Here is a 22,032-nt window from a genome sequence, read left to right as displayed (position 1 = left end):
ACACACTGATAACCTCATGGGACCCGAGTCTGCTCTACCTACACCCCTCCCATGAGAGAGAGACAGGCTAAATGGCATATACAATATATATGAAAGAGAGAGCGAGACAGACAGGAGGGTAGAGGAAGAGTGAGAGAGGAGTTGGGAGAGAGCCAAGTCTGCTTGGTTGGATGACGGGGGAGCGGGTGGTGTGGATTAAAAAGAGGATTGGTGGAGCTATACACTGATACACTGCCTGGGAGACTTGGACGGTTGTCCCGTTTGTCCCTCAACCCACGGAACCCATGTAATAGCCCCGGACAACGCTGTCAGAACAATTCATGGAACTGGGAGGGGAAGTGATTGGAGATAAACTTTCTCCACTACGCACAGGTCTTTGTAAACTGTGAGTACGACCCAAATGGCACCGTATTCTCTATATTAGGGTTCTGACGATACCAGTATCATGATACTCGTTAGTATCGTGGCAAGGAAAGAAAACATGAACCTGATTTAACTTCTTTAAGAAAGCAGTCCTAATATAGGAAACAACCATTTTTGTCATCCAGAGTCGCATGTATTTATTTTCCAAGATATAGCACACTATTCTACATAAAGCAGGTTTTAAAGGACCAAATAGTTTGGTCTGCTTCGTGTTTTCAGTTTTGGAGTGGAAAATAAGTGATATTGGCATAGCCCTACTCTGTAGAGTGCACTACTTCTGACCAGAGCCGGTCAAAAGTAGAACACTATATAGGGAATAGGGTGCCATTTTGGGACGCACAATGTGTGTGGAGCCTGGGGAGTGCTATTAGCATGGATCAGATGGTTTGATCAAAGTGGTTCGAAAGATAAGGCCAAATAAGGACTAAATGGCAGCCTATTGCCTATATGACGCACTACGTCTGACCAGAGCCCTATGGGTCCCATGAGCCCCTGGTCAAACGTAGTGCCGGTGCACTATTTGAGACATAGGGTGACATTTGAGAGACACACTATAGCACTGGAATGTGTATTCAAATAAATTACAAAGAGGTCATTTCATAAATTACAATAAAAACTGCACTCTCCAGGTCCACTATTTCATACCAGGTTTTTATAAGGAAACATTTAATCTTGGTGTAAAAAAAAACAAAAAAACACGAAAGAAATTGTTAAAAGCTTGCAAAATATAAGCTTTTAAAAGTGGAATTCCAAATCCAACTGCAAGCCAAGACCATTTTTTAATCCTGTTTTCCATCTGATTTTTGCTCCAATCCCTCCATTTTTCAAACCCTCAATCCACCCTTTTAAATTCCTTTAAGGCTCTGAAGGGCGAGCAACTTGGAGCCAAGAAAATCCCCCAGTAACAAACTGACCAGACCTGGCTTCAGCTATATTAAATCATTTCAACTATTCTAGCTGGGCTTGATTGAGCTTGCCTGTACTGTAGCAATAAAAAAGTTGTACAACAGAAACCCCCTTCCAGCTATCACTGTAGGCTGGCTAAAACAAGCACTAATAATATTTCAAAGATTTCAAATACTATTTGAACCCAGGCCTGACTGACCACGTCCACAGCGGGTTCGCCGCTAGAACCTCCCGAGTTGCTCTGAGTGTTCCAATCCAGCGCGGCCCTACCACCATGTTGGCTCATAAATCAGAGCCCACGGTGGGCTGCCCGGAGACACAGGATGGGGGTCAGCGCTAGCAGGTTAGCCAAACACACCCCTTGAGAATCCCAAGAGCAGCTAGACACACTGCACCCTCTTCAGAAGGAGTACCCCGACACAGAGAGTGAGGGGTGTCTCTCAAATGGCACCCTATTCCCTATTTAGTGCACTACTTTTGACCAGGGCCCATATGGGAAAGTACTGCGCTATGTAGGGAATAGGCTATCATTTAGGAAACACCCCCTCTTTCTCTGTGGAGTGGTACTACTTCTGCAGAGGACAGACATGCGGGTGGGCTACATACTGGAGAACCAGTCAGTTACATACCATAGGTACACATTAAGAGAAGGTATAACACAGTGTTATTGTGACCCGGAACCTTCCCACCTCTCTGTTGAGGAAGTATTGGCTCATGTCCGCAAATGGTCAGAAACTACGATTGTATTACACATGAGTACCTATGGTACCTACATAGCGATAAATCCAAGAGAAGAGTTAGTTATGTTAAATCATTGTTCTTGTGTAAGAATACATTCCTAATAGTACGCCAGTCATAATTAAGTACTGGACAGAAAATCTGACTATAGTATGTTCTGCAAAATGTATTTCTCTCTCAACATTGTTAACCTGCACCCTCCTGAACAAACCTCAAACACAAGCTCTCTAAACCTACAGCTACTCAGAGGGGGGAGAATCAGTGAGAGGAGAGAAGTTAAGCTCAAAGCTATCCTGGCGTGAGTGTATAAAATGTATTTGTGTATGTAGTCAATCAGTGTAAAGTGTGTGTGTGTGTGTGTGTGTGTGTGTGTGAGGAGGCAGTTGGTGCTCCTCTCCTTCCCGTCTCCGAGGACGAACTGTTAAAACTGGATCCCTTTTCACCCCCTAACCTCCCGTTGCACAGAGCGGAAAAACAGCTGTGGGGCCACCACACACTCCTGCACCAATCTCCTGGGACCCTCATGCGCACACCCACTCTCACTGTCTCAAAACACACGCACACTCGCTCAAACACACCCACACGCTCACTCACTCAAAACACACCCACTTTTTAGCACGAGTCCGACAGTAGTACCTCTATGGCTCGAAGAACCGCAAATGAGGCAGAAACTTACAGTAGCTGGAAAAAAACACATTCCCTTTCCCTAACGGCAAATTATTCAGTGAGTAGGGGTCATTCACAGAGAGTACTTAGGTTGCAAGAAGTTTTGATTAAATAACAGTCTAAATGGCCTGATCTTGTGTACACAGTTCACCAAGCTTATCAGGGCTTGGCTTGGAAATGCCACATTTCTAATTAACATGACTGGCAATTAGGCAGATTCTGTAAAAACAACATTAAGGCCCTGTCTTTCTCGGTCTCCACTGAGAAAACGAAGGACCTGTGTTTAAAATGGAATGTGCCTACTCTCTAGCTACATATTTGACATGTTAGCTTAACCAGTAGCCAGGAAGAGGTCAATCCATTTGACAAAATAACCACACCGCTGGTTCCCCTCTGCTCCAGACTGACTGGATAACCAACGGTATGGACTAAGTGTTTAAATATGGCCTTGACTAACAAGCAAGCATGAGTGAATCATTGGAGGTGTCCCAAACGGCATCCTATGCCCTATGTAGTGCCCTACTTTTCATAGGGCTCTGGTCAAAAGTAATGCACTATATAGCGAATAGAGTACCATTTGGGGCGAAGATATTGCTTTTCGACGGCTGATGGTAAAAGTTGAATCCAGAAATAACAGATCCCTTTAGCACATTGAATGAGTGACTGTCGTACTCTTCATCATCCGCCACACATATTTCAATAAACTTGACCACAACTGTTTTTATTTTGTCATTAAAAAGTCTTAGTCCATTTTGTGACACTGATTTAAAGGTCATGAACAGTCAAAATGATGCTTTTCATGAAATGTGATGGTATTTGAAGGAAACCAGATCAAAGTATGAAAAATGATGGTTGCTTCTACACTGATAAAGTTTGATCATAAAGTTACTGGTCCCCTCCCCCATGTCAAACACTTGGATACATTATTAAGGGGACATCAATTTAACAAATTTTAATACAACAATGGTAACATGATATTCTCTTACCTAATTTTAAAAAAAGTACCACCAACAACAGAGAAAGCGTGTTTGCAGAGGGGCTAGATAGCTACTCTACTGGTGCCAAAATTTGACTGTAGGGTGTCAGAAAATGTTATTAAAAGTTTACCTTATTCATCTATGGCAAAGATACTTACACGTTTCTCCTTCCATCTGTGTCTGGTGTTAGCTAGTTACTGGCTAGCTAGGGCTTGTCAAGTGAACACAGCCATCAGTGCTGCTGTGAACCACATCACAAGAGACATGCCAAAATGGGAGATATCTATTTTTTATTATGTAAATGATGCAATTAAAAAAAAAGCCAGCCGCACCAATGTGTCAGAGGAAACACCGTACACCTGGCAACCGTGTCAGCCTGCAATGCGCCCGGTCTGCCACAGGAGTTGCTAGTGCGCAATGGGACAAGGACATCCCTGCCGGCCAAACCCTCCCCTAACCTGGACGACGCTGGGCCAATTGTGCGCCGCCCCATGGGCCTCCCGGTCGGCTGCGACAGAGCCTGGACTCGAACCCAGAACCTCTAGTGGCACAGCTAGCCCTGCGATGCGGTGCCTTAGACCACTGCGCCACTCGGGAGGCCTAATTGATGCAATTTCAATGTTGTTTGAGTTGCTTTGTGTCTCACCAAATTTGCTTGAGATGATTTCACTGCAACACTGCATCCAAGTTGCTTGACATAGGCGTTTCAAAGAGCTGTCAGTCAAGGCGAGCTCATGAATATAAGCTCCCTGCCCACTCAGCCTGCCTTTTCAAACTTCCTGGTAGTTAGCCATGAGAGAATGACTTTTCAGAATTACTGTTCAGGATCTTTAATAAAAAACAACATCTGAATACATCTGATCTAAATGTATACAAACAAAACGATGTCAGCGGACCCTATAACTTCATATCTTTATGTAAATCGATGTGCAAACGTCGCCATGTAGAGTAGTCGGGCTTTCTTATAAACGAGCATCTGGTCACAGGTACCCTTTTCACACTACCGTGCTGAACAAAACCAAACTGTTGTCACATTGTCCTTTTCAGGTAGGTTCCAGCAACCATGGCGCAAGCCATATCAGTACAGCTTGGTTTGGCTCGGATCGGTTATTTGCAGTTGTGTGAAAAGCAATTGGACAAGTCCTGACATGTCCATTCTTTACGGCCATGATAGGGTACATAGCCACTGTTACCCATAGACCCAGAACTCACCAGTGACCTCTAGTGGGGCTGTACTGCATGGCCGCTCTCTAGCTCTTCACCTCCCTGTTCTTTAGAGACTCCAGCAGGCCCTTTATCCTCTCGCTGGCCGGCTCCCTCTTCCTCTTCTTACGACCTTTAACTCCGGCCACCTGGGAGACCGAGGGCATGAGCAGCGCTGCCAGGCCCCAGGGGGCGTTGTTTCCGGTACCGCTGCCGCTGTGCGGTACGTTGAACTCCCGCTGCTGCAGCATCCAGGCGCTCTCCCGACACAGCGCCACGAAGCGCTCCAGCTGCGTTCCGTTAACATTCTTACTGACGTTCAGCGCAGGCTCAAAGGGGTTCTGGATGTGCAATGGGGAGACCTCGGGTTTGTTTTGCTCCCTGCCCTGTGAGACAGAAAGAAAGAGAAAGTAAGAGATTGAAAGAGAGCAAGCGAGAGAAGGAGAAAACGTGAGATGGAGAGAGAGAGAGAAAGAAGGATTGAGAAAGAGAGAAAAGGTAAGAGGGAACGAGATCGTGAAAGTGAGAAAGAGCTGTCAAAATACCAACTGGTCTTTATACATGGTCCATCTATCTTATTGGTCATGCTGGTGAGGTCAGGTGTTTTGTGGCTGTTATCTATGCCACATGGACCCAGATAGAATGGATCGGGCTGGTCTGAGTCTGGCACACCTCTCCTCTTCCCAGGCCAGGCTAACACGGGGATATGTCTGCGTTCTAAATGGCTCCTATTCCCTATATAGTGCCCTACTTTTGACCAGGGCCCATAGCGCTCTGGTCAAAAGTGGTGCACTATGTAGGGAATATGATGCCATCTGGGACACAGCCAGTGTCAGCTTAGCTATGAGGAACGAGCCTGGGGGCAGCACCAGCAGGGTAGACACAGATTTACCACGCCTCATCCATCATACCACTGACCCTCTCTGACACCATCACTAGGCTGGTCCAAGATCGGTTTCTGCCATCTTGCTAACTCCTTGTCACGCATGACAGCAAGGCTACACCATTGCTGCTTTGGAAAATGTGTCTGTGTGACACGGGGATAGGGTGCCATTCGGGACGTAAGCAGAGCCCTCCAAGGTTCTATGCACGCAACAGACCCACTTGGGTTCAAATAGCGTTTGTTTTCTTTCAAATGCTTTAGCTGCTGCCCGATCGAGCTTGCCTGACGAAATGGAACCAATGGAATAGTCCCAATGGTGCAACACTCCAGTCTGGCTCAATCGAACCACACAAGGTATTCGACACTAAACAAATAATATTTGAATTCAGGTCAAGCATGGCCTGCAAAACATCTAAAGCCTGGGGTTGTAACAAATAAATAAAAAAAGGCTGACTGGATAGATGGCGAGAGATGGAGCCTCCAGCTCCATTGGATGGAGGGATGGATGACCATGGAGCATAAAGCCATCAGTCAGAGAGAGAAGAGGAGCAGGTAGAGAAGAGGGGGGAGAGATGGTCGGTAGAGGGAGAGAGAAAGAAAGAGGGAGACAGGAGAGAGACAGCACACAGTAAAGATGATTGATGGTGGTTTCTCTACTATTGAAAGGCCATGGCCACCACGCTTCCTACAGGCCTTCCTTCAATACATCAATCCCGACCCTGGGACATGCACACACGGCTGACCCCAGGTTAACGTCTTTAATACATTATATCTCTAGACTAAGGAGGAGCAACAATGAAAATGAGCAACCAAGCAAAAAACTAACTGGGTAAATGGTGTCCAAATGAACACGCATCTAAGACTGAATAAACGCGTTGTTTGTTTTTGCTTACTGAGCGTGAAGAACTAGAGATTGGGTTCATAGAGAGATGGGTGGAGGAGCAGCAGCCATCAATCACACAGTCCTCGGACGGCTGTAGTCTTAGCAGGCACCAAGGGACGTCAGTGTGATGTTGGTGTGTGATCGACAAACAACACTTTACGACGACTAGCTCCCCTCAGAGCTGGCCAATTATAAACTATGGCAATTAGGCACAGGGGTGAAAGAGTCTGTTTATAGCTAAAAGAAATAGGTTATTTCTGTTTAAAGCTTTCAGTGAAGCACTGTCACCTTATGTCTAAGGATGAATGGAGAAACAGAATGACTTGCTAGTTGACGCCGATTAAAACAGAATGCCGTGTGCGTGCAAGCACATGCTTTATACTTTTTTAAAATGTAACCTTTATTTAACTAGGCAAGTCAGTTAAGAACAAATTCTTATTTACAATGACGGCCTACCCCGGACGACATTGGGCCAATTGTGCGCCGCCCTATGGGACTCCCAATCACGGCCGGATGTGATGCGGTCTGGATTCGAACCAGGGATCATTGTAAACCTGCCACACACACACACACACTACATGATACATTTACTAAACATAAGAATGAGTGTGAGTTGTCACAACCCGGCTCGTGGAAAGTGACAAAGAGCTCTTCTAGGACCTGGGCACAAATAATAATGATCAATAATTTTGCTCTTTATTTAGCCATCTTACATATAAAACTATTTGTTCATTGAAAATTGTGAATAACCACAGGTTATAACTCTGCAATGTTGGGTTGTATTGGAGAGTCTCAGTCTTAAATCATTTCCCACACACTCTGTGCCTGTATTTAGTTTTCATGCTAGTGAGGGCCGAGAATCCACTTTACATTTACATTTTAGTCATTTAGCAGACGCTCTTATCCAGAGCGACTTACAGTAGTGAATGCATACATTTCATACAATTTCATACATATCATACATTTTTTTTTCTTCTGTGCTGGCCCCCCGTGGGAATCGAACCCACAACCCTGGTGTTGTAAACACCATGCTCTACCAACTGAGCTACAGGTACGTGGTTGCCAAGGGCATCCGTGTCTTAACAGCGTGATTTGACAAGGCAGGAAACTCCGAGCGCAGCCCAATCCAGAAATCTGGCAGTGGCTTCTGATTAAATTACATTTTCACAGAACAGCTTGTTGCAACTTCGATGAGGCTCTCTTGTTCAGATATCGGTAAGTGGACTGGAGGCAGGGCATGAAAGGGATAACGAACCCAGTTTGTGTCATCCGTTTTGGGAAGGTACCTGCGTAATTGGGCATCCAACTCACTCAGGTGCTTCGCTATATCACATTTTACAATGTCCGTAAGCTTGAGTTCATTCGCGCACAACAAATCATACAATGATGGAAAGACCTGTGTGTTGTCCTTGTTAATGCAGACAGAGAGCAGCTCCAACTTCTTAATCATAGCCTCAATTTTGTCTCGCACATTGAATATACACTACCAGTCAAAGGTTTTTGAACACCTACCCATTCAAGGGTTTTTCTTTATTTTTTACTATTTTCAACATTGTAAAATAATAGTTAAGACATTAAAACTATGAAATAACACATATGGAATCATGTAGTAACCAAAAAGTGTTAAACAAATCAAAATATATTTTATATTTGAGATTCTTCAAATAGCCACCCTTTGCCTTGATGACAGCTTTGCACACTCTTGGCATTCTCTCAACCAGCTTCACCTGGAATGTTTTTCCAACAGTCTTGAAGGAGTTCCCATATATGCTGAGCACTTGTTGGCTGCTTGTCCTTCACTCTGCAGCCCGACTCATCCCAAACTATCTCAATTTGGTTGAGGTCGGGCGATTGTGGAGGCCAGGTCATCTGATGCAGCACTCCATCACTCTCCTTGGTAAAATAGCCCTTACACAGCCTGAAGGTGTGTTGGGTCATTGTCCTGTTGAAAAACAAATGATAGTCCCACTATGCGCAAACCAGATGGGATGGCGTATCGCTGCAGAATGCTGTGTTGTGACTTGAATTCTAAATAAATCAGAGTGTCACCAGCAAAGCACCCCCACACCATAACACCACCTTCTCCCTGCTTTAAGGTGGGAAATACACATGCGGAGATCATCCATTCACCCACACCGCCTCTCACAAAGACATGGCGGTTGGAACTTAAAATTTCATTTTTTTTTTTACTCCAGACCAAAAGGACAAATATCCACTGGTTTAATGTTCAATGTTCGTGTCTCTTCTTCTTATTGGTGTCCTGTAGTAGTGGTTTCTTTGCAGCAATTTGACCATGAAGGCCTGATTCACTCAGTCTCTTCTGAACAGTTGATGTTGAGATGTGTCCGTTATTTGAACTTTGTGAAGTATTTTTTTAGGGCTATAATTTCTGAGGCTGGTAACTCTAATGAACTTCTCCTCTGCATCAGAGGTAACTCTGGGTCTTCCATTCCTGTGGCGGTCCTCATGAGAGCCAGTTTCATCATAGCGCTTGAAGAAACTTTCAAAGTTCTTGACATTTTCCGTAGTGACTGACCTTCATGTCTTAAAGTAATGGACGGTCATTTCTCTTTGCTTTTTGAGCTGTTCTTGCCATAATATGGAGTTGGTCTTTTACCAAATAGGGCTATCTTCTGTATACCACCCCTACCTTGTCACAACACAACTGAATGGCTCAAACGTAATAAGAAGGAAATAAATTAACTTTTAACAAGGCACGCCTGGTAATTGAAATGAATTCCAGGTGACTACCTCATGAAGCTGGTTGAGAGAATGCCAAGAGTGCGCAAAGCGTGGCTATTTGAAAAAATCAAATATAATATATATTTTGATTTGTTTAACACTTATGGTTACTACATGATCCCATGTGTTATTTCATAGTTTTGATGTCTTTACTATCATTCTACAATGTAGAAAATAGTTAAAAAATAAATTTTAAAAAACCCTTGAATGAGTAGGTGTTCTAAAACTTTTGACCGGTAGTGTAGTTCCCGGAGTCATTCAGGCAAGAAAAAAAATATTTTTCAAAATCACCCAGATAGGCCAGTCGTGTGAGAAACTCATCATGCAAGCAGTCAGACAAGTGAAAATTACGGTCAGTAAAGAAAACATTAAGCTCGTCTCTCAATTAAAAAAATAAACGTGTCAATACTTTGCCCCTTGATAACCAGCGCACTTCTTTCTGTATGTTGTAAAAGCGTTACATGGTCGCTGCCCAAATCATAGCATAATGTAGAAAATACATGAGAGTTCAGGGGATTTGCTTTAACAAAGTTAACCATTTTCACTGTAGTGTCCAAAATGTCTTTCAAGCTGTTGGCAGCAAGAGCCTCTCGGTGGATGCTGCAGTGTACCGAAGTGGAGACGGGAGCAACTGCTTGTACGCACGTTACCACTCCACTATGTCTCCCTGTCATGGCTTTGTACCAACACATCTTGGCCATCAAAGTCCATTTCATTTCACAAAGCTGTCCAGTACTTTAAAATGTCCTCTCATGTTGTCCTGGTTTCCAGAAGAGGATATCTTCATTTATTGACCCCCCATAAACGTAACGGACATATACCAGGAGATGTGCCAGGCCCGCCACGTCTGTTGACTCATCCAGCTGTAACGCATAGAATTCACTGGCCTGTATGCGAAGCAGTAATTGTTTCAAAACATTTCATGCCATGTCACTGATGCGTCGCGAAACAGTGTTGTTTGATGGAGGCATTGTCTGTATAGTTTTTTTGGCCTTTTCCTCCAGCATTGTCCCAGCCATAACCGTGGCAACAGGAAGTCCTCCACAATAGTATGGGGCTTGCCTGTCCTAGCCACTCGGTAGCTCACCATATAAGACGCTTCTAGCCCCTTATTATTAATGGTATCTGTTGCTTTTATACATTTCTTCTACTCAAAAGTCGTCTTTATTCGTCCTCAAAACCCCCGGGGCTTATTTTTTCAAATGGTCATGTTTTGTTTCTAAAATGTCTGCGCAAGAGTGAAGGTTTCCCGCGAGAGAGTAACGGTTAATGTGATTGGATGATATTTGACTAGGCTACCTGTATTTGACATTGTGTTGTTATTTCACTGAACACTAGATGGTTTAATTGTATTTTTTGGCAGTGAAACGAGGCTACTCAGACAAGAAAAAAACATCACCCAAATGTATAGCCCCGTTGGACAATATAAATGTACTGTTAGAAAATGTAAAAAAATATATAATTTTTCGTTTTAAAATGTGAATCACATTTTTATTTGGCGTACCCCGACGGCATTGTGTGTACCCCTGGGGTTTGGGAATAACTGATTTAGACCATACGCAGGCCATATCAAGTTTAAACCTGTGCGCTGGTAAATGTTTTGAGTAGCCGTCAGAACTCAATCTTTAACCAGAGATTTGAACATTTAAAAAAGACTATATGGCGAAGACGCGCTAGGCATGTTTCTCTCCACTAATGCGCACTGACTCCCGCCAATTTGCGCGCATTCATTGTTTGTCTGTGTGTTACCTTTCTGATATTGATCGACATGCGGTTGAATGCGAAGGTGCTGTAGAACTCAAAGAACTCCTGCAGCAGTTGTTCTGAAAGGAAATACAAAAGAGTATGATAAGAAATACCACATTCATACTGATGAAGAAACCTGTTTCCATGTGGAAATAAAATACTAAATAATCACATTTATGCTATGGGCCCACCTAATGTCTCTGTGTTGTCTTGCAGTTGTATTTTTGTGACGTCGCTGACAAACGTGCAGTCGTTTCCCTCGATGACACTCTTATCTAGAGGGCCTTGTAGAAAAGGGTGGGGGATCATAAGGTAAATGATAAGGTATATACCACAAGGTAAGACACACTACACACAAGGTAAATGACACTTTACACATGGAGGGCCTTGTATAAGAGAAAGGGGAAAGTGTAAATTACATACAATATATTAGATGTCTATGTACACACCTATGAGGTCCATAAACAATACCAGGGCTGCCTAATTCCGGTCCTGGAGGCCAAAACACTTCTGGTTTTGTTTCTACTTGGTAGTTCATTACACTCACCTGGTGTCCCAGGTCTGAATTAGTCCCTGGGTGAAAACCAAAAGTGTCACGGCCATTCAGGACCGGAATTGGGCAGCCTGAACAAGACAAAGATTAGGGCCCCATAAAATCTGTTTTATTTTTTGCCTGATTCTGTTTTTCCCCCCAAATTCAGTTCTCTCCATTTTGTTTTTCCAGGTTTTAGGTCTCAAAATCAAACTTTAATAGAAAAACAACAAGAGTGGATGTTCTAAGTTCTAACAATGCTTAACCCTATACACTCATACCTGTATACAGGTTGAAAATGGCTGATTTGGGCACCAATAAGCGCCTAAATTGGAACGAAGTGGCTGTAAAGTAACATGCTATCAGTGGAGGCTCCTCAGAGGAGGAAGGGGAGGACCATCCTCAATGAATTTCATAAAAATAATGAAACATTAAAAAAAAGTTATAATTTTTAGATAAAACTATACTAAAACACACTTTTGTGATGAAGGTCTACAGTAGCCTCAGCAGCACTCTGTACGGTAGCAACACAGCGTAGCCAGAGGACAGCTAGCTTCTGAGCCCCTCTGGGTACATTGACTTCAATACAAAGCCTAGAAGGCTCCTGGTTCTCACCCTCTTCCATAGACTTGCACTGTAATTATGACAACTTCCGGAGGATGTCCTCCGACCGAATAGAGCTATTGCAGTATGAACTGGCATGTTGTCCACCAAATCAAAGGATCAGAGAATTAATCTAGTACTGAAAGCATAAACTACAGCCAGCTAGCACTGCAGTGCATAAAATGTGGTGAGTAGTTGACTCAAAAGAGAGAAAGACAAAAGTTGGAAAGGTTTTCAACAAATTCATTTCTTCCAAAATTAAGCCAGAGAGCTGGCTACATTTTGTAGTACATATATACAGTACCAGTCAAAAGTTTGGACACCTACTCATTCAAGGATTTCTCTTTATTTTTTACATTGTAGAATAATAGTGAAGACATCAGAACTATGAAATAACACATATGGAATCATGTAGTAACCAAAAAGTGTTAAATCAAAATATATTTTAAATTTGAGATTCTTCAAAAGTAGCCACCCTTTGCCTTGATGACAGCTTTCCACACTCTTTGCACCTGCACCCCATTTTCCAGGAATATTCTTATCATGTTACTGAATGTATCCAGAGTATTTACGGATTTTGTCGTCAACAAATGCGGTGAAAAGAACAGTAAATGTAAAATACACATTTAAAATCAGTGTAATGTTTGTATTCAGTCTTCAACTGTCGCGCATTATCTCCAAACTGTTCGCTTTCAATTGCTACCATGGTTAAGCATATGCTTTTTATATTTATTCTGAAAGAAACATTTCAATTAAGCCCTATCGATATAAGCCAATTCTCATGAGTGTAAAGGAGACCACTGAGTTCTGGGGAAAATCTAAGAAATTTAGATTTTGGGTGAAGTTCCCCTTTAATGCAAGTGCACACCAGCAAGATAACATTTGGTAAGCAATGTTTCTGTAGCGCTCATGTGATTGCAGAGTTTGCGAAACAAATGGCCACTGGATTGATGGAAATAATCATGATATCATTCTGCCAGATAGGCTACTTGTAGTTAACATTTAATTGAGAAGATTTTTGAGAAAGTGTTACCATCTCTACCAGAAGACGGTTATCATTAGCATCATCGCTAACGGCATACACACACGGGCATTCCTGTGCCGTTTCAGAAAGTTGCAACAAAACACGAATCACTGATGCATTTTGTTCATGTTTTATGATTAACTAGGGGAAATTAATGACTTTTCTAATAAGTTCAAGAGACAGTTGATTTCCTACTAAGTTCAATACATTTTCCAATATTATTGAATTCTGTTTAAAAAAAACATTGATTTTTATTATTTCACCTTTATCTAACTAGGTTGGCTAGTTGAGAACAAGTTCTCATTTACAACTGCGACCAGGCCAAGATAAAGCAACACAGAGTTACACATGGGATAAGCAAACGTAGTCAATAACACAATAGAAAAATCTATATACAGTGTGTGCAAATGTAGAAGATTAGGAAATAAATAGGCCATGACGAAATAATTACAATTTAGCATTAACACTGGAGTGATAGATGTGCAGATGATGATGTGCAAGTGGAGATACTAGGGTGCAAAAGAGCAAGAGGGTAAATAATAATATGGGGATGAGGTAGTTGGGTGTGCTATTTACAGATGGGCTGTATACAGGTACAGTGATCGGTAAGCTGTTCTGACAGCCGATGCTTAAAGTTAGAGAGGGACATATAAGTCTCCAGCTTCAGTGATTTTTGCAATTCGTTCCAGTCATTGGCATCAGAGAACTGGAAGGAAAGGCAGCCAAAGGAGGTGTTAGCTTTGGGGACGACCAGTGAAATATACCTGCTGGAGCAAGTACTATGGGTGGGTGTTGCTATGGTGACCAGTGAGCTGAGATAAGGCGGGGCTTTACCTAGCAAAGACTTATAGATGACCTGGAGCCAGTGGGTTTGGTGACGAATATGTAGCGAGGGCTAGCCAACGAGAGCATACAGGTCACGGTGGTGGGTAGTATATGGGGCTTTGGTGACAAAACGGATGGCACTGTGATAGACTACATCCAATATGCTGAGTAGTGTTAGAGGCTATTTTGTAAATGACATCGCCGAAGTCAAGGATTGGTAGGATAGTCAGTTTTAACAGGGTATGTTTGGCAGCATGAGTGAAGGAGGCTTGTTGCGAAATAGGAACCCGAGTCTAGATTTAATTTTGGATTGGAGATGCTTAATGTGAGTCTGGAAGGAGAGTTTACAGTCTAACCACAAACCTAGGTTTTTGTAGTTGTCCACATATTCAGAACCGTCCAGAGTAGTGATGCTAGGCGGGCGGGTGGGTGCAGGCAGCAATCGGTTGAAGAGCATGCATTTAGTTTTACTAGAATTTAAGAGCAGTTGGAGGCCACGGAAGGAGTGTTGTATAGCATTGAAGCTCGTCTGGAAGTTAGTTAACACAGTGTCCAAGGAAGGGCCCGATGTATACTGAATGGTGTTGTCTGCGTAGAGGTGGATCAGAGAATCACCAGCAGCAAGAGAGACATCATTGATATAGACACAGAGAAAATAGTCGGCCCGGGAATTGAACCCTGTGGCACCCCCATAGAGATTGCCAGAGGTCGGACAACAGGTCATCCGATTTGACACACTTAACTCTGAGAAGTAGTTGGTGAACCAGGCGAGGCAGTCATTTGAGAAACCAAGGCTATTGAGTCTGCCGATAAGAATGCGGTGATTGACACAGTCGAAAGCCTTGGCCAGGACGATGAAAACGGCTGCACAGTATGGTCTTTTATCTGTGGCGGCTATGATATTGTTTTGGACCACGACCGTGGCTGAGGTGCACCCATGACCAGCTCGGAAACCAGATTGCATAGGGGAGAAGGTACAGTGGGATTCGAAATGGTCAGTAATCTGTTTGTTAACCTCACTAGGGTAGGGGACAGCATTCGGAATTTTGGATGAAAAGTGTGCCCAAAGTAAACTGCCTGCTACTCAGGTCCAGAAGCTAGGATATGCATATAAATCGGTAGATTTGGATAGAAAACACTGTAAAGTTTCCACAACTGTTAAAATAATGTCTGTAAGTATAACAGAACTGATATGGCAGGCGAAAACCTGAGGAAAATCCATCCAAGAAGTGCCTTTATTTTGAAATTCCTGTTTTTCTATTGAAAGCCTATCCACCATACAAAGACTTATGGTGCAGTTCACGATCCCTAAGGCTTCCACTACATGTGGCCAGTCTTTAGGCATTGTTTCAGGCTTTTACTCTGAAAAATTAGGGAGGAACACCACTTTCAATGAGAGGACAGTGGAAATTTCAAGACATTGCGTCCAGCGCGTGACCGGGAGCACACCTTTCTTGTTTCTCCTTTTCTATTGACAAAGATATTGTCCGGTTGAAATATAATCTATTATTTATGACAAAAACAACCTGAGGATTGATTATAAACATCGTTTGACATGTTTCTACGAACTTTTATGGTACTTTTAAGATTTTTTGTCTGCATGCTGTGACTGCGCTTTGTTCCAATGGATTACTGAACAAAACGCACAAACAAAACAGAGGTTTTTGGATATAAAAGAGGGACATTATCGAACAAAACAAACACTTATTGTGTAACATGGAGTCTTGGGAGTGCTACCATATGAAGATCATCAAAAGGTAAGTGATACATTTTAGCACTATTTCTGACTTTTGTTACTCCTCTTCTTGGCTGCTAACTGTTAGTAATGATTTGTCTGCTGTGCGCTGTTCTCAGATAATAGCATGGTTTGTTTTCGCCGTAAAGCCTTTTTGAAATCTGACACAGCGGTTGGATTAACAAGAAGTTTATCTTTAAACTGGTGTATAACGTTTGTATCTTTTATGTATGTTTATTATGAGAATTTCTGTTTTGTTGAGTTTCACGCTCTGCAATTTCACCGGATGTTGTTTGATGTTGCTGCGGGGGGTGCAGAGCTGTTGGCCGGAGTAGGGGTAACCAGGTGGAAAGCATGGCCAGCAGTAGAAAAATGCTTAATGAAATTCTTGATTATTGTGGATTTATCGGTGGTGACAGTGTTTCCTAGCCTCAGTGCAGTGGGCAGCTGGGAGAAGGTGCTCTTATTCTCCATGGACTTCAGTGTCCCAAAACTTTTTGGAGTTTTTGCTACAGGATGTAATTTTCTGTTTGAAAAAGCTAGCCTTAGATTTCGTAACTGACTGTGTATATTGGTTCCTGACTTGAAAAGTTGCATATCGCTGGGGCTATTCGATGCCAATGCAGTACACCACAGGATGTTTTTGTGCTGGTCAAGGGCAGTCAAGTCTGAAGTGAACCAACGGCTATATCTGTTCTTAGTTCTACATTTTTTGAATGGGGCATTCTTATTTAAGATGGTGAGGAAAGCACTTTTAAAGAACAACCAGGCATCCCCTACTGACGGGATGAGGTCAATATCCTTCCAGGATACCCGGGCCAGGTCGATTAGAAAGGCCTGCTCGCTGAAGTACTTTAGGGAGTGTTTGACAGTGATGAGGGGTGGTTGTTTGACCGCGGGCCCATTACAGACGCAGGCAATGAGCAGTGATTGCTGAGATCCTGGTTGAAGACAGCAGAGGTGTATTTAGAGGGCAAGTTGGTCAGGATGATATCTATGAGGGTGCTCATGTTTACAGATTTGGGGTTGTACCTGGTAGGTTCCTTGATCATTTGTGTGAGATTGAGGGCATCTAGCTTAGATTGTAGGACGGCCGGGGTGCTTAGCATATCTCAGTTTAGGTCACCTAACAGTACGAACTCTGAAGATGGATGGGGGACAATCAATTCACATATGGTGTCCAGGGCACAGCTGGGGGCTGAGGGGGGTCTATAACAAGCGGCAACAGTGACAGACTTATTTCTGGAAAGGTGGATTTTTAAAAAGTAGAAGCTCGAACTGTTTGGGCACAAACCTGGATAGTATGACAGAACTCTGCAGACTATCTGTGCAGTAGATTGCAACTCCTCCCCCTTTGGCAGTTCTAGCTTGACGGAAAATGTTGTAGTTGGGGATGGACTAGTCGGGATGGATCGGCGGGACTCCGTGTTGGCAATAAAGGGTCCAGGCCAATTGGCAAAAGTATTGTAGCCCACGAATTAGCGGGTATACCTCTTCGGCTAGCCGGGAGATGGGCCTAGCTCAAGGCTAACTGGTGCTTGCTTCAGGACAGAGGCGTTAGCCAGCAGTAGCTAGTCAGTTGCAGCTAGCTAGCTGCGATGATCCGGTGTAATGGCCCAGAGCTTGTGGCAGAAATCCAATGATGTGGTGGAGAAAAGCAGTGCGATATGCTCTGGGTTGATATCGCGCTGTGCAGATTGGCAGGTATTGACCGAGCTAAAGCTGGCTGGTGTCCGAGCTAAAAGGTGAAGACCGCTAGCCCCGGCTAACAGTGACTACTAGCTAGTTTGCTGGCTAGCTTCTGATGGAGGTTCCAGTTATAAGGTATAAAAATAGCAGATACGTACCACATTGGGTGAGGCGGGTTGCAGGAAAGTATATTTAGAACGTAGGTGGAAAGTGAGATTAAAAATATATAAGGATAAAAACCACAACACCGCCTCTTTACATGGGCTACGCCATCTTGGATTAATGTCTGGATTACGTTATTCCCTCCACAACGCAGATTTTATAGGGCCTTAAAAGATGTTGTCACTCAGAAAACTGACAGGCAAAGAGAGAGAGAGAGAAAGAGTGGGATGGATAGAGAGCAAAAAAAGAGGAAGACAGGTCAAAGAAGAGGAGCAATTACAAACGAGAGAAAGAGAGTGAGCGGTAGAGAGAGAAGAGGGAAAACAGAGAAAAAGAAGAAGAGGAAAATAGAGATTTCTGATCAAGCTTGGCTGTCCATCAGAGCCTTGGTACCAATCTTCTTGACCGTGTCAGCCGAGGGTCAGAGGAGAGGCCGGTGGTGTGTATGAATTTGCTATGCGCACGCGCGTGTGTGTGTGATTAAATAGATGCCCAATGCTGGGAGGGTCTTGGCCCCTGCCAGAGTGATGGGGCCTTTATAGTGCTGTAAGCACTATGTGATACTGCCTGGGATAGTGTCTCTGTCTAGTCTAAGGTGGATGGAGGGAGGGAAGAATGCAATTATCTGAGAGCCAAGGTGACAAGGGAAACAGGAGTATGAGGGGTGGGAGGAGCATCACTGCACCAACACAGATATTTGTTGACAATGAGGCTCAACGATTAATTGCTTGAAATTAAATAAATAACCCAAATTGCCACTCACTCAGTGGTCCATTGCTACCTGCTGAATGTCAATTTCCACCTTTCTGAATACAACTAGGAAGTGTAACAATGCAAAACTACAGACTACTATTTGCTAGCTCTTTGGAGGTGAGATATCGATAGTATTGATTGTTAAATTAAATTGTCATAGTGCTCCATTGTAATATACCTGCTAGTTCCTTGAGGTGGTCCAGGGTGGGTAGTATAGGAATAGTCCTCCTCTGGAGGAAGAATAGGACCATGACAGTGAGAGAGAAGTTTGAGATCCAGGCTCCAGGTATGCTGCTGGTGATGCTGTGGGCCCGAGCCCAGCACCGGACACTGAACACCAGGCAACGCACCCGCCGGTCCAGCCCTCCATACAGGTACAGAAGCTCCGAGCTCTTCATCGCCACCCTGTGGACACACAGAATGACAGTTAAGACTACAGTAGTCATTAAAATGAGACACTTGACCCTGTCTGCGCCTTTTAATTGATCTTTCTTACATTACTTTACATTTTTACATTTACATTTTAGTCATTTAGCCGACGCTCTTATTCAGAGCGACTTACAGTAGTGAATGCATACATTTCATTAAAAAAAATTTCAGGACTGGTCCCCCGTGGGAATCGAACCCACAACCCTGGCGTTGCAAACACCATGCTCTACCAACTGAGCCACACAGAACCCACAGGACCCACCATTCCTAATATTTTAATTTATAACATGTATAACATTCTATTTTCGATCTGATATATATTTGTTTGATATATTCTCTGTACAAAACATCTCAATCTGATGTTAGAAACCATGAAGGTTACAGAAGTTTGTGAGAAGAGAATATGAAAGACAGTGGCACACAATATCCTCCAGAGGGCAGCATTTAGCTGAACTTTACAATTCTCACTTAGTACCAAAACATCCCTCTATTTTGAAAGGTTCCGTATTACAAACCGTGCATAACCATACCCTTCAATGATTTAACATAAGCATTGAGAAACCCGCTCTACTCTATTTCCTAATAAACTGAAGCGTGGGTGGGTTTGTTTCTGAACATTAGCAGGTGTGTATGTGCTTGCTTCACTCTCAGGCTAACCACAGTATCCGTCGGACCAAGAGAAGAAGTGAAACAACAAGCAGTCTCACCTCTCCCTGTTGCACGCTCTCTCTCTCCCGCCCTCATTAGTGCCCCCTCCCTCCCTCCCTCCTTAGTTCTCTCTCTCCCCCCCCCCCCCTCTCCCCCCCCCCTCTCTCCCTCCCCCCTCTCTGGTGCTGACTCTCTCCCTTATTGGTGCCCTCTCTCTCTCTCCCCCTCCCTCATTGGTGCCCTCCATCCCTCCCTCATTGGTGCCCTCTATCCCTCCCTCATTGGTGCCCTCTCTTTCTCCCTCCCTCATTGGTGCCCTCTCCCTCTCTCCCTTCCTCCCTCATTAGTGCCCCCTCTCTCCCTCATTAGTTCCCCCTCTCTCCCTCCCTCCCTGGTGCCCCCTCTCTCTCTCTCTCTCTCTCCCTCCCTGGTGCCCCCTCTCTCTCTCTCCCTCCCTGGTGCCGACTCTCTCTCCCTTATTGGTGCCCTCTCTCTCTCTCTCCCTCCCTCCTTCATTCATTGGTGCCCTCTCTCTCTCTCTCCCTCCCTCCCTCCCTCATTGGTGCCCTCTCCCTCCCTCCCTCCCTCATTGGTGCCCTCTCTCTCTCCCTCCCTCCTTGGTGCCCTCTCTCTCTCATTGGTGCCCTCTCCCTCTCTCTCCCCCCCTCCCTGGTACCCGCTCTCCCTCCCTGGTGCCCTCTCTCTCCCTCATTGGTGCCCTCTCTCTCCCTCCCTCATTGGTGCCCTTTCTCTCTCCCTCCCTCATTGGTGCTCCCCTCTCCCTCTCTCCCCCCCTCATTGGTGACCTCTCTCTCTCTCCCTCCCTCATTGGTGCCCTCTCTCTCTCTCTCTCTCTCTCTCTCTCTCCCTCCCCCCGGTGCCCTCTCTCTCTCCCTCATTGGTGCCCTCTCCCTCCCTCTCTCATTGGGGCCCTCTCTCTCTCCCCCCCTCCCTGGTGCCCCTCTCTCTCTCCCCCCCCTCCCTCATTGGTGCCCTCTCTCTCTCTCTCTCCCCCCCGCCCTCATTGGTGACCTCTCCCTCCCTCATTGGTGTGCCCCCTCTCTCTCTCCCTCATTGGTGCCCCCTCTCTCCCTGGTGACCTCTCTCTCCCCCTTCATCATTGGTGTCCTCTCCCTCCCTCATTGGTGCCCTCTCTCTCTCCCTCCCTCCCTCCCTCCCTCATTGGTACCTGACTAGTTTCAGGGCACAAACACAAGCCACCTATTTTTTATGTTCCCTCTTTCTCCCCCCCTCTCCTCTCTGGTTTCCGACCAGTTTTGGGCTAGCCAGCTTGGAACCAGCATACAGAGCAGTTTCTACATAACTTATGTTTCTGTCTGGTTTGTGCAACACCAGTAGGTTAAGGGCAACGAGGAACTAACACGTTAGAGAGTTTCGATGAAGCATGAGAGCTAAATGCCATTTAAAAAGGTGACTAATAGTTCTGGGAAAAGGTGAACTTTAAAGATGAACAATTCAAAATCACATCTAGGCAGGCAGAAGTATGCTTTCATGAGTCGCAATTGTTTAAAAGGCACTGGTTAAGCATCATAAAATCTGTTCTAATTTAATCACACTGATGATTAACCATGATGGATGTAAACCAACTTCTGTTTGAGACTGAATAAACAAAAAAAAAATGTTTGATCTGTGACCGTTTGTGTTACCTATTGTTAGCCGTGAGGTCACACTGGAAACCTGACGGTTGGTGGGCGAATCGGACTAGGGGACAGCGAGCCTGGAGGATCTTCTGCACCCCGACACAGCCAGGCCCAAACTGGTCTACACACTCCCCGATCACAGACAGGATACTCTGGGTACACGCCCGCTCAGACGCAGACCTCTTTGTCTGGTACTCCAAGGAGAGCCCTGCTTTTGGCTGGGCAGATGGGACATAACATTCTCATTACTGAAACATAGGGTTAAAATGCATAGGGTTACAGTGAGTATCGTGAGTGAAGATGGCAGGCCAAGGCTGAAAAAGAATGTATGGACGACATAGACACTAACAATTGCATGTGCCTGCCCACACATAAGGGTTTAATATTTTCCCAGAGAATCTATCAATTTTCCTTCCTGAGAAAATTGCAAGAATTTACAAGGCATTCCGGTATTCCTGTTCTATTTAAAAGCATACAGCAGAAAAAAAATAAATCGGACAGGATTATACCACTGTTAATGGAGAAATATATACATTAATCTAACATTTTCTTGCTGTATTTGTTGCAATTTAATCAAAGTTCTCTCAAAGTCACCACACTATTTCGTTGATGTAGCCTATAAAGAACTGTTGGGCGATCGGTAAAATATTACTATAGGTCTAGTAAACATTACATTCGCTTTAGCCTGCCTTCGACTGAAAAACGTCAGACAGCTTGTTGACCCTTCTCTCTCCCCTTTCACCTGGCTATTGGGGGAGTTTGGGAAGGTGATGGCTGTTTTGACTTCATGATATCCCGCTTGTT

The 22,032-nt window shown here is 44.3% G+C and overlaps 1 protein-coding gene across 1 annotated transcript in view; it reads right to left on the bottom strand.

Annotated features, from left to right (window-relative positions):
• Positions 1–4,524: 4,524 nt before the first annotated feature.
• mtpap (mitochondrial poly(A) polymerase) overlaps positions 4,525–22,032 on the bottom strand; it is a 28,377-nt gene continuing 10,869 nt past the window's right edge. Inside the window, exons 5-9 of the mRNA XM_029699458.1 lie at positions 21,235–21,446; positions 18,669–18,895; positions 11,359–11,451; positions 11,171–11,244; positions 4,525–5,299 (exon numbers count right to left, since the gene is read on the bottom strand). Coding sequence (XP_029555318.1) covers positions 4,961–5,299; positions 11,171–11,244; positions 11,359–11,451; positions 18,669–18,895; positions 21,235–21,446 — 945 coding nt within the window. The 3' untranslated portion in view covers positions 4,525–4,960. The remainder of the gene's footprint in view (positions 5,300–11,170; positions 11,245–11,358; positions 11,452–18,668; positions 18,896–21,234; positions 21,447–22,032) is intronic.

This window comes from Salmo trutta, chromosome 2 (genome assembly GCF_901001165.1).
Source record: "Salmo trutta chromosome 2, fSalTru1.1, whole genome shotgun sequence".
NCBI classification, from domain to species: domain Eukaryota; kingdom Metazoa; phylum Chordata; class Actinopteri; order Salmoniformes; family Salmonidae; genus Salmo; species Salmo trutta.
The sequence above is the reverse complement of the archived record's forward strand: the minus strand, read 5'-3'. Positions and strand labels throughout refer to the sequence as shown.